This window comes from Lipophrys pholis, assembly GCF_963383615.2.
Source record: "Lipophrys pholis genome assembly, chromosome: 1".
In the NCBI taxonomy this organism is placed as follows: domain Eukaryota; kingdom Metazoa; phylum Chordata; class Actinopteri; order Blenniiformes; family Blenniidae; genus Lipophrys; species Lipophrys pholis.
Genome location: NC_137635.1, coordinates 47,662,753 through 47,673,530, shown reverse-complemented (window position 1 = coordinate 47,673,530; position 10,778 = coordinate 47,662,753). Strand labels below are relative to the sequence as shown.

At 43.7% G+C, this 10,778-nt stretch overlaps 2 protein-coding genes across 2 annotated transcripts; both read left to right on the top strand.

Annotated features, from left to right (window-relative positions):
* Window positions 1-1,350: 1,350 nt before the first annotated feature.
* On the top strand, window positions 1,351-2,109 carry LOC308113920 (uncharacterized protein; the record flags this gene model as incomplete). Its single annotated transcript, XM_080470487.1, has 1 exon — window positions 1,351-2,109. One exon carries the CDS (start codon window positions 1,351-1,353, stop codon window positions 2,107-2,109), a length of 759 nt encoding a protein of 252 aa, XP_080326613.1.
* A 324-nt stretch (window positions 2,110-2,433) lies between these two features.
* On the top strand, window positions 2,434-9,716 carry ndc1 (NDC1 transmembrane nucleoporin). The gene is made up of 18 exons (XM_080477262.1): window positions 2,434-2,542; window positions 3,697-3,817; window positions 3,895-3,996; window positions 4,404-4,578; window positions 4,673-4,799; window positions 5,011-5,119; window positions 5,226-5,277; window positions 5,363-5,495; window positions 5,704-5,796; window positions 5,882-5,963; window positions 6,070-6,231; window positions 6,353-6,613; window positions 7,150-7,262; window positions 7,386-7,436; window positions 7,818-7,881; window positions 7,967-8,067; window positions 8,895-9,055; window positions 9,134-9,716. The coding sequence occupies exons 1-18, from the start codon at window positions 2,444-2,446 to the stop codon at window positions 9,195-9,197; spliced, it is 2,070 nt and encodes a 689-aa protein (XP_080333388.1). The 5' UTR covers window positions 2,434-2,443; the 3' UTR covers window positions 9,198-9,716.
* Window positions 9,717-10,778: the final 1,062 nt, after the last annotated feature.

The window sequence follows — 10,778 nt, the reverse complement described above, 5'->3', positions numbered from 1 at the left end:
TCATCTACAATGTTGTTCATGTACAGTTCCAAAAGATAAAAAAATAATAAAATTGTTTGCCCATTGCAATGTAGGTCATTCCTTCAAGTCCAACGCTCCTGGAAAGTTCCCTTGTCTACATTTCCACTGTGGGAGAGTTCATAGTAAACTCTTCTAACAAAGTTTGTTCTTCTAACAAAGATAAAAGAGCAAAAGCTCTTCTCTCCTGGAGGAATCCAAAGTCCAGAACTTTTTGGGGTGTATTCCCAACTCGCATAGTTTTGCTTTACAGGGTATCTTAGCATGAAACAGGTCTGTCGAAGATTTTATGACCATTTACTAAAAATATTGGACTCTATGACAGTCCCAAAGGGTTACCCTCCTCCTTTACACAATTAGAATAATTATTAAATGTTGTTATAAGACTCAGTACTGTACATATAGGATTGTGTAACCTTGAACAGAAATCCACTGAAATGTGAGTTTCTCAACCCATTAATTACATAAAATTGGTATAAAAAGGATTCATACCAATTTTTTAAAGTGTATAAAACACAAAAAAAGTCTCAAATTACTTAAGAATTTCTTTATCTTAAATATTCAAATATATAATTATGTGCCTTTTCAAAAGGAGTTATTTCAGATATCATTAAGTAGTACAACCTCAAGTCACCCTAGCTGCCACACGTGTAGACAACGTGACTCCTCTGTCAGCCCCTGACAAGATTAAAAGGCTGCCCGTCCATTTCAACAGTTGGATATTTTAAATATTTAGATTGTAACTAAGAGGTAGAACTTCAACTTTTCAGAGAGAGCGGTGGAACTCCAAACGTAAACATTTGGCCGCTGCCAGACTTTTTCCAGCTCATCCATCTAAGCTGTCGTGTGCTTGAGCAAACTGACAGACTCCACGGTGTCACTGTGAGGATGGAAAATGTTACTTATGTGTGCAACGCTGACCACAGACAGACGTGCGGCGTGTGGTCAGAACCTCACACACCCGCGCTTGGACTTTGCGTTTGATATTTCCATCGATGAGCACGGAGGCAAACTTTTGACATTAATTAACAAAAAGGAAGAAGAAAAAAATTGTGTCACTTGAAACTGTGTCAAAGGGATGGTGGCGCCCTAATTAATGGTCATTCTAGCCCCAGCTTTGTGTTACACTGGAGCTGCCTGTCAAACATAACCCTGTTAGAAGAATGCCACCTGCCTCAGTTGCAGGCACGCAGGCTGCTGCAGGTTACTCGTGGATTCATTGTTCCAACACCGATGGATATGTCACTGGTCTTCGGCTAATTTTTTTCCCCAATTGGGAATGCTTCACTAATTTTTCGTCCCACTGTGGCTTGGACGCATTTCCCCCCGAGGATGGCCACCTCAAGTGGCAAGAGTGAAAAGGGGTCCAAATTCGAGACACTCAGACTTTTGGAGAAGTGCAGAAAGGAAAGAGACGACGCTGTGCACAGAGAAAGTGTTCTCAGGGAGAAACTCAGACAGTACGAGTCAAGGATGCGCTCAACTGAAGCCGTGAAACAAAAATTAAAGACCTTGACCATGGACAACAAGGAGCTGAGGAAACAAGTGAAGGTTCTCCGTACTGATATTGGACTTGAATGCAGCCCGAAGTTCAACGGGAAGACCACCAAGGACATAATCAATGACCTGCACGAAAAAGATCGTGAGTGTTGTTCTCTGGTGGAGAAAACCGGGAAACTGAGTCTGACCATCGATGAGCTGACGTCCGAGTTGGCAAATACGGTCACCTCCAAAACACTTTTGGAGGATCAAGTCCAGTCATTGCAGCAAAACCTCAAGGACATGACGAATAATCAGCGACGCCTGCTTAAGTTGTGGGAGGACAAGAAAACCCAAAGAGAGCAACTCGCCCTCCCTGCAATTACCCAGAAACCCGGACAGAAACCGGTCGTCCACAAATCAGTTCAGACTGAAATGTCTGTCAGCTCTACCCAAATGCTTCCGCTCAATGCATTTGAAACCAAGTCATTTTCAAGGGACAATGACAAAAAGACTGTTTTGGATAAACACAGTTTCCCCACTTATGGAAATGGCTATCATCATGACAAGAAAGCTTTTATGCACGATGAAACTAAAGGAGTTCAAAACTGACAGCCACTGACACTGTCCCGAGAACAGAAAGTGGAAACAGAGGATATCATTATTTGACTTTGATACGTCTTGAATTGAAAGTAATATGAGATACTATTTTTCAAAGCTGATTAATGGCTTGTCTATGTGCCTTGTGTAATTTGGTTTGTTATGATGTTACTGTCACAATTCCATGATTAAGATGTGAGACACGTTTTTAGGTAGGTTCAAAGTACAACATTTTGAGATCATGAACTTTTAGTACACGTTACGTCAAATCCTTGAAATAAATCAAAACAGGCAATAAATGCTGGCCGCAGGCACCGAGTTGGACACCTTTCGAGCGGTCCTTTGAATGCATGTGGCGCGATATGAGAAAGTGAGTTTCAGCTCTGAGTGGATTATCTTCAAAAACATGCTTTCCACACAGCAGAGCTGCTGGTTTATCCGCAAGGTAGGTGGATTTATTCTACGTTTTCCCTGTGTGTGTCATTACTTATATGGATTATGTCGTTTAAGCAAAGCTTGCCAACTGTGTCAGTCCACGTTAGCAGTGCAGCTAACCCGTGTATTGGATTAAATTGATTCTATGTTAACTGGTGACCTATTTCCTTTAGCGTCCCGAAATGAGCCGATGGGAAAAGGAGACTGACAAAAGATACAACGCTTTTAATGTTATTGCAAATGTGGTTATACGGTGTTCATCAGTGCAGCTTCGGATTTCTGTGGAATTATTAACGTATGCCGTTACTAACGGCAACAAGCGACGCTTAAGGAAGTCGGTCACCAGTTAACAGGGAATCCCGTTAATCCGAAACACCAGCTCTGTGTAGCTGTTCGTTGTTTATACATTTTCAGAGCAATTTTAAAAGTATTTCCAGAGCTACAAGTGATATATTGTATATTCTAAATATAGAACGAATACAATGATCTCTTTAACTTTGAAGTTAATCAGAAGCATGTTAAAACGCAACAAAAATAAAAACAATAATTACTTCAGATGGTTTTGTATGGCGTGTTGATATAAAAATATGTTCAACATCCATTTGTTTAAATATGCTCGAACATAACAAGTAGGCTCTACCATAACAGAATAATCATATACGTGTGACAATTACTCTATGAACTTGAGTAACCTCTGCAAAGTTTACATTTTAAGATTTGAAGGGCTTCACAATTTACATACCCTGTAGAAAAATAAACCTCAGCAGGAGCTCTAGGAAAGTGACCCTTCTATCTCGACATCAGTCTATCTAAAATGGAATAGAAAATACTCTTGTCCTGCACTTCGGAAGTATGACTCTGTCTAGTAGATCCTGAAGAGGTCACCAAGAAAAACGGACCCCTCATCCAGCAACACCACATAATACGCCCACTGTCCTCTTTCTAATTGAGGGCGACATGACTTTCTGGAAATTGTCACCATAACTTTTAACGACCAAAAATTTTTAAAATGATGAGTCAAAAAAAATAAATACAAAGAATTTAATCTATGGGCAATATTACATTGTTATTTCAGATGGTTTTTGCAGAAAGATACAAGGTGATGCACTGAGAAGGGTGTCGCACCTGTAAAGTGAACTGAATGTATTTGTCTGTTCTGTCCAGGTGGTCAGTTGGAGAGCTGCTGCCAGCATTGCCTGGTCTGTCTTGCTGTTGCCAGCAACCGCAGCAGTCTTTGTGATCTTCAGCAAGTTCAGCCTCTTCCACCCCATCCGGACGATATCAGGTGGGTCATCGTGGTCTCGATGATGCCGACCTTGGATTTTTTTTACAAATCTCACCGTGCGCCATTTCACCTTCCAGAATGCGTATCGCTCCTGACGAGCGCCAGCGCCATCTTCTCCCTGATCCTGCTGTGTGGAGTCGTCCTCATGATCGGCTTCCTGGATTTTGAGTATTACACAGGTGAGAGACACGACTTCGCTGAAGTAACTTTCAGTCAGTGTTTCACGACTAAACCTGGTTTTATAGAAAGGGTAATGCATCCTTGGACTCCAAGAAGCTCGACTGGAGAAAATAAATGGAAGAAATGGGCTTAACACGACGATACGGGACTATAAACAATGAGCAATCTCTTAACCTTTTAAGGCTTGTATGACATGAAGATATTTCATAAGTGGCATTGACGTTTGTCTTTATGCTTGTATGTGAATTTGTTTTTCTGGTAAAGATTGAAGTGGGAAAAACAAAAGTTACAACCTCAGCAGAGCTGTTGTGCAGATCAACATTAGATTTGTTGGAGAAAGTTGCCTTCCGGTTTGAAGCTCATTCGCCTTTTGGTCTACCTCTTCTCTCTCTTCTTGTGTCGTTAGTGATCCCGACTGTTGCGTGTTCAAGGATCGCGCTGTTGGGTCAGCTGCTCCACCCTCGGCAGCTGGTCCACTCCTCGGTCCACTGCGTCATGGGAGTAATCGTAGCCTGGTGTTGCGCCGTCATCATCGGGTTCAGATACGAGTCCCTCGGCTACCCGTGCGCACAGACTGATGGGTAAACCGCCGCCACTCGGGAGACGTCACTTTTGAGCGTCGCACACTCCACTGCCGCTCCTTAACCGCCGCATGCGTGTTGTCCTCTCCTCCAGGCCTCCTCAGATGTGTCTGAACGAGTATCAGCTCATCCTCTTGCTGGCAGGAGCCTTCGTTGGCTTTTCTCACAGCGTGCTGGGTGCGATGCACAACATGAACTATGTCTCTTTCCACACCGTTCAGGTAGGTGACGCAAGTTTCTAACTTTACCTGAAGATGACGATTTGTTTTCCGGCGTCAAACAATCTAAATCAGTCTTTGCATGCCTGGTAATCTATTTCCAATTTTTCTTAAAGAAAATAAGCAGAACCCAATGGAAATAAGTCCACATAGTCTGAAATGATAAACAAAAAACAATCTACTTTGAGTTTATGCTTCATTTATTTTTCCGCAGCAATACAAATACCTTCGCTTCAAAGGTTCCCTTCCTCTGGTTGTGAAGTGTAGCGCCACTCAAGCACTTTACTCTGTCAGGAACTACATTGTTGTGTATTTCTTCTTGGGTGAGTTGTATTTGGTTAATAATTTGTGAATAACGCCTCAGTGCCTCCATCTAAAAAAAAAAAAAGACCTGGTAAACATATCCAATATGTCGTCTGATTCAAACAGGATACATTCCAAGAGTGTGGATCTGTAAAACCTTCAACCTTCATATGAACAGGTACAGATGGACTTCATGTCTTTTCTCAGCGTTGTTCAGTTTTCTGCTTTGCGTGACACTGGATATTTGTGATCTCCGCCTGCAGCTCTGTCCACACTCTGGACAGCATAGCCGGACTTCTGGACCTCTCTCTGCTCTACCACCTCTGGCTCAGTGCCACCTTCTTCCTCTTCATGTGGTACATGACGCTGCTGCTCTTCAGGATCTTCGTCACAGAGGTGTGCTTGTTTTAACGTCTCTACCGAGCCGGAGGTTACCGGTCGGCCCGGTATGAATGCGACTCAAGTCGGCTGAAATGACCGAGCGTTGTTTTAATTATTTATGGACACTAGGGGGCAGCAGTGCCAAGGTTTAGAATATCCACCGATCTGAAGAAGCACTTAACCTGACAACAATCTGCTGTGAATCGTCTCCTTTCCTCTGCAGGTGTACAGTTTTCCTGTGCAGTCGTCTTTCACCGAGGACTCCTTCCAGTGTTTACCCAGAGTTCTCACTGACAACCAGCCAATGATATTAAAGGTTGCTTCGACTCGTGTGTGTGCAATCAGATTTTCTCTTCCTTTTTGAGTTGGGATCTTATTTGGGTGTCTTTCTTTTCTTTCAGTTTCTGGCTCTGCAGGATTTGGCTCTGTTGTCTCAACACTCCCCTGTGAGACGCTGTGAAGTCTTCAGTCTGAGTCAGCCGGGTCGGTTACGAGTCCTCAGTTTCTTGTTTTTTTTTTTTTTTAAATGTATTATCTGTACATTTAGCTCATAACAGAGCTGATATGTTTTCCATCTTGTCCTTTTCAGGAGGTCACCCTCACAACTGGAACGCCATCAGTAAAGAGTGCCTGTCGCTCCTGGCTGATCTGACCCAGAGGCTCGTGGCTTACCACGATACGGTGGCGACGAACGGCCGAGCCAAATCGATGTCGAGTGGCAGCGAGAGGAGGACTTCATCTGAGACATCGGGTAGATCTTTTTTTTATTTATTTATTTTTATTAATAAACAGTGAGAACGAGCACTAAGAAACCCATCTATACATACTTAAATACATCTAAATAAATTTTCTTACGTCTTGAATCCTTGTAGGAAGCTCGGGGACAGACGGTTTCATGACTCCAAAGCCGACGTTCCCTCTGAAGACCCCGGCCTCGGTGTTCGCCCGCTCCTTCGTGGGAAGCCCACAGAGCCCCCTGACGGCCCCGTTCACCCCCGACCTGGACAGCCCGTTTGCTTCTCCCGCTCTGCGCCGCCTCACGGCCCAGGTGGACCAGTGCTCGCCGTGGTACGGCACCGTGCAGAGCCCCCACGTCATGAGGAGAGGACCCAAACTCTGGTCCACCTCCACAGGTGAGGATAAAAAAAAAACCTGTATTTAATGATTAAGCTGGGCATGTCTGCTGACATCGTTTAAATTTTGAGTTCAACGATTAAATTTGTTGTAAAACTTGTGAACTTATGTTAAAAAATATATTTTTTTTTAAAGGCATTCATGGAGGGTCGTGAAGCCCTCTTTAAGAGCTCTATTATTTTATGTTTTATAAATAAGTCGAGTCGGCATTTGATTAATGGACGTCACAAAACTACTCATTTTAAGCGTCGACATTGAGGGAAATGAAAAGCGTGAGCCAAGAGATTTACATAGAACACGGCTTCATTGAAACAATGGACACCATTAGAGCCGAATGCATCTTTTGTGATAGAAAAACTGTCGACTGACCGTTTTTAGAGCAGCGAGCTGAGACGACATTAGACCATCAAACCCAAAGAGTTCTCCTGTAATTGTGCGGGCTCTGGTGAAAGGTAGGGGGCGTCGCTGAGGTTTCAGAAGCCTTAATAATCTTCTGAAACTTTCTCTCGGGTACTAAACCTTCGTTCTGGTCCAGATTCGCAGGTGAACGGCAGCCTCCCCCCGTCCCCAGCAGCCGTTCCCAGTCTGAAGCAGCCTCCGTCCAAGCCCAGTTTTCTGGCTCAGTTCCTCCACAACCGAAAAGAACAGGTAATAAAACTAAAGGAGTTTTGTGCCGTTTCATCCCGGAGCAGATTAACATCTTGTTAAAATCCTTTTGTTTGTTTTTTTTCCTTTCCCAATTTAACCCCCCCACTTCATCGTCCCGTCCAGGTTAAAAGTTTCCTGGCGAAGCGGGTGCTGATAATGTACTTGTTTACTAAGGTAAGGATGCGCCGCATGCTCTCTCTTCCTCATGTGGCGGCGTCGCGACTAATTCACCTCCCGGCCCTTCGCCGCCATTACTAATGTAGCTGCTTTCCACCCGTCTCTCGGTTACACCGACTCCTGCTGTGATCACCTCAGAAGCTCCGGTTTGGGAGTCATGTGACACGCGCGCTGACGGATCCGCCCGTGTTTTTGTACGAATCAAAAAAAAGTGTAGTTTGTCCCGTTCACACCTTCCTCCGTTTTATGTAAAAACTAGTTTGGTTCGTCGCGCTTCCTCTCATCACTCTGCATGTTGAAATGTCGCCTCACAAATTGCCCAATCTGCTTCTTGTTGGTGGGGGAAAAAAAACAAAAACCAACTCGCGTGTCCCACAGCTTCCAGAAGCTTCCAGTCAGGCTCTGTTCGCCGACAGCCAGGCTCACATCTGGGCTCTAGAAGGTAAAGCCACTTCCTGCTCTCGTCTGATGTGTAACTCGTCACGTCTGACGCAAACATGTTGACGAATCTCTCCGTCCGAACCAAGGGCTGTCCTACCTGGTTCATGCCTCCTTCTCAGAAGACCAGTTCGGCGTCGTGCAGACGACGTTACCCAGCATCCTCAGCTGCATGTTGGTTCTGCAGGAGGTGAGTACGGGGAGTGTATTGAATTTAAATGGAAAATTGTGTTTGAATATTATTATAGAAATGTGAATAAAAACATTCAGGATATTGCCTCTCTCCACTTTAGATTTTTCTCCCCAAAATTTAAGTTATTGCTTAAATGTTGAGGGGGAAAAAAGGAGGCTCATTTGTGGAATATATTTCCAATAGATTGAATTGAATCTTAAAATCTAAATTTGATTAATCCCATCCTCTGTAAAGTTACGTTTCAAGTTTCACAAAATGTTCTTGTTTCCACGGCAACCTTTTGAAAACAATGTCCGTTTACATGTAAATGGCAGAAACGCTAAAAACGATGTTTTCATGTTGGGCCACTAGTGGGTGCTGTTGGTTGGGGGTTATTGTGGAAAACGGACCATCAAAACGCAACGAAAGTTTTCTGTTCTCACTTGAAGTCGTCGTGTAAACGGGGCCTGTTCGCTGTCGGGTTTTCTTCCTTTTAGTCTTTTTTTGCATTTCAGGTTCCGTCATTTGTATTTGTGAAATCTAAATTAAATAAATGAACAAAGCAGTTGAAACGAAGAAATGGTAAAGAAATGTGTCGGGTGTCTGCTGGTTTGACTACATAAAAGTTTAGAATTTCATCTTTTAACTGGCACCAATGATACATTTTCTGCAAAATAGGTACATTTACATTCAAATTGTGTATTTGTCTAGAAAATGAGATGACGGTGTGAAGTTGGTCATGTACATATTAAATAGTCAACATATTGTACCTTTTTTTTTAAAAATAAATATATCAGTGTTCACTGTAGCAGACTACCAGTTGTCTTCCTCTTCCTCTTCCTCAGGCTGTCGACCGACACTTCAAGCTGCCTCACGCTTCCAGCAAGCCGGCCCGGTCGAGCAGCAGCATGAGCGACTCCACCCACAAGACGCTGCGCTTCGCCCTCAGGGCCACGCTGAAGACCGCCATCTACAGGATCACCACCACGTTCGGCGATCATTTAAAGTAAGAACCGGACGCGATTGGACCGGACAAGACGGAACCTCGAAGCCTGAGTTTAACGTCTGTCTCCTTCCCTCGCAGTGCCGTTCAGATGTCGGCAGAACATCGGAAGAGACTGCAGCAGTTTCTGGAATACAAGGAATGACGAGCACAATGCGACTGTGGCTCCTGTGCCTTAGGACTCTTATCAGTGTGTGTTTGTGTGTGTGTGTGACTGCAGCAAGCGAAAGTCCAGGACGGCGCCTCTTTTAATATTTATGTCTGCAGACTGTATTTAATACGTTAGATCTCAGAGGCCGGAGCGGGAAGTCGGACTGACTGGACCCAACCGGAGTCCAAAACACTTTTGATTTGTACAAGAATAAGTTAAAACTCTGAATAATTTGATTGGAATGAGCAGAAAAGGGGCTGTTTGGTGCTTTTTTCCTCCAGGTTTTATATTGTAGCTGCTGTTTTGGTAAGAATGTTGTGCGATCCGAGATCTTTTCCGTCGGTCTGGTTTTGTTGTAAACACCAGAACCGACCCTCCGCTCTGCGCTTCAGTCGGGTTTACAGACGAGTCACCTGTGTTTTGAAATGTCAGATTGTCGGCGCCCATCCGGTGCCTGAAAGTGTAAATGGTTTGTCACTGCCAGCACGAGTGTGCGTTCACTCAAAGACCTGTAAATAAATAAAAAAAAAAACTGCAAACAGAATGTGTTTCATGAAATACTTGAAATGTCATTTACCTCATCAGTGTCTATACTCCCTGTAACTTCAAGTCTTTGTACAGACACCTGTTTGTTACGCATGCACAACGACTTAACCAATCAGCCAATCACATGGCAGCAACTCTGTATTTAGGCTGCTGACATTCAGGCCACGTTTACGCGTAGCTTGGTATTTGAAACAACAAACGCTATTTCTGTGTTTTGGCCGTGCATTTACACATCACCGCAGCTACGACTCGCCACAAACGATGATTCCTGAAAACTCCGGCCACAGTGGAGATCTAGATAAACTTTAGGGCGGATATTTCCGTCACAGTTCATGACGCTGTGTTTTTTTTCCCCCAAGAATTCCGATGGGCTATCATGGCTTCATACTTCTTGCTACACTGCCCCCTGCAGGTTTGGAGTGCTCAGACTGGTCTGAGTTTTCTCACACCGTCATCTCTAAGCTTTAGCTCAGGGGTCGGCGACGAACTTTCCCAAAATCCCACGTGACGAAATAGCACGACTATTGAGGGTTGAAACATAGATTGACTTGAGTTTTGCTCATTAAATCTGCACTGAGAAGGGAGTGTCGTCATGACAACAGACGCTGATCTCCATGAGATGCCTCTCTGTCGCTTTGCATTGGAAATATTGTTCCGCAGTGTTTTGGGATTGATTCGGAAACGGTTAGCCGTTAACGTCCCAAAATCGAATCAATTGATACTTGGATGATGACAAATCATCCCTGAAAAAGTTATGCAATTCAAGGGAGTAGTTTTTCAGAAAAGTTGGTAAAATGCATATGAACCAATAAATACGTACACGCAGATGAATTTATAGCCTTTTGTAGTCAAAAGTTAAAAATGGCCAGTAACATGTTCTGCACGTTTTGATATGCTTTTTGTGGTGCGGGACTGGTTTCACGGCAAAAACGATGCTCAGCTCTAGTTTGGAGAAATGGTTCAGAAATGAGAAAATATCCAGAGAGTGGATGTTGACGAATCTTTCAGACCTTAAGACTGCTTTCTCTC

Bases quoted from the DNA above. Each gene is read 5' to 3' on its own strand.
- ndc1 (XM_080477262.1), top strand. From the start codon at position 2,444: ATGCATGTGGCGCGATATGAGAAAGTGAGTTTCAGCTCTGAGTGGATT. The intron at 7,263-7,385 runs GTAATAAAACTA...CGTCCCGTCCAG, and splicing joins TCCACAACCGAAAAGAACAG to GTTAAAAGTTTCCTGGCGAA. The intron at 8,068-8,894 runs GTGAGTACGGGG...CCTCTTCCTCAG, and splicing joins GCATGTTGGTTCTGCAGGAG to GCTGTCGACCGACACTTCAA.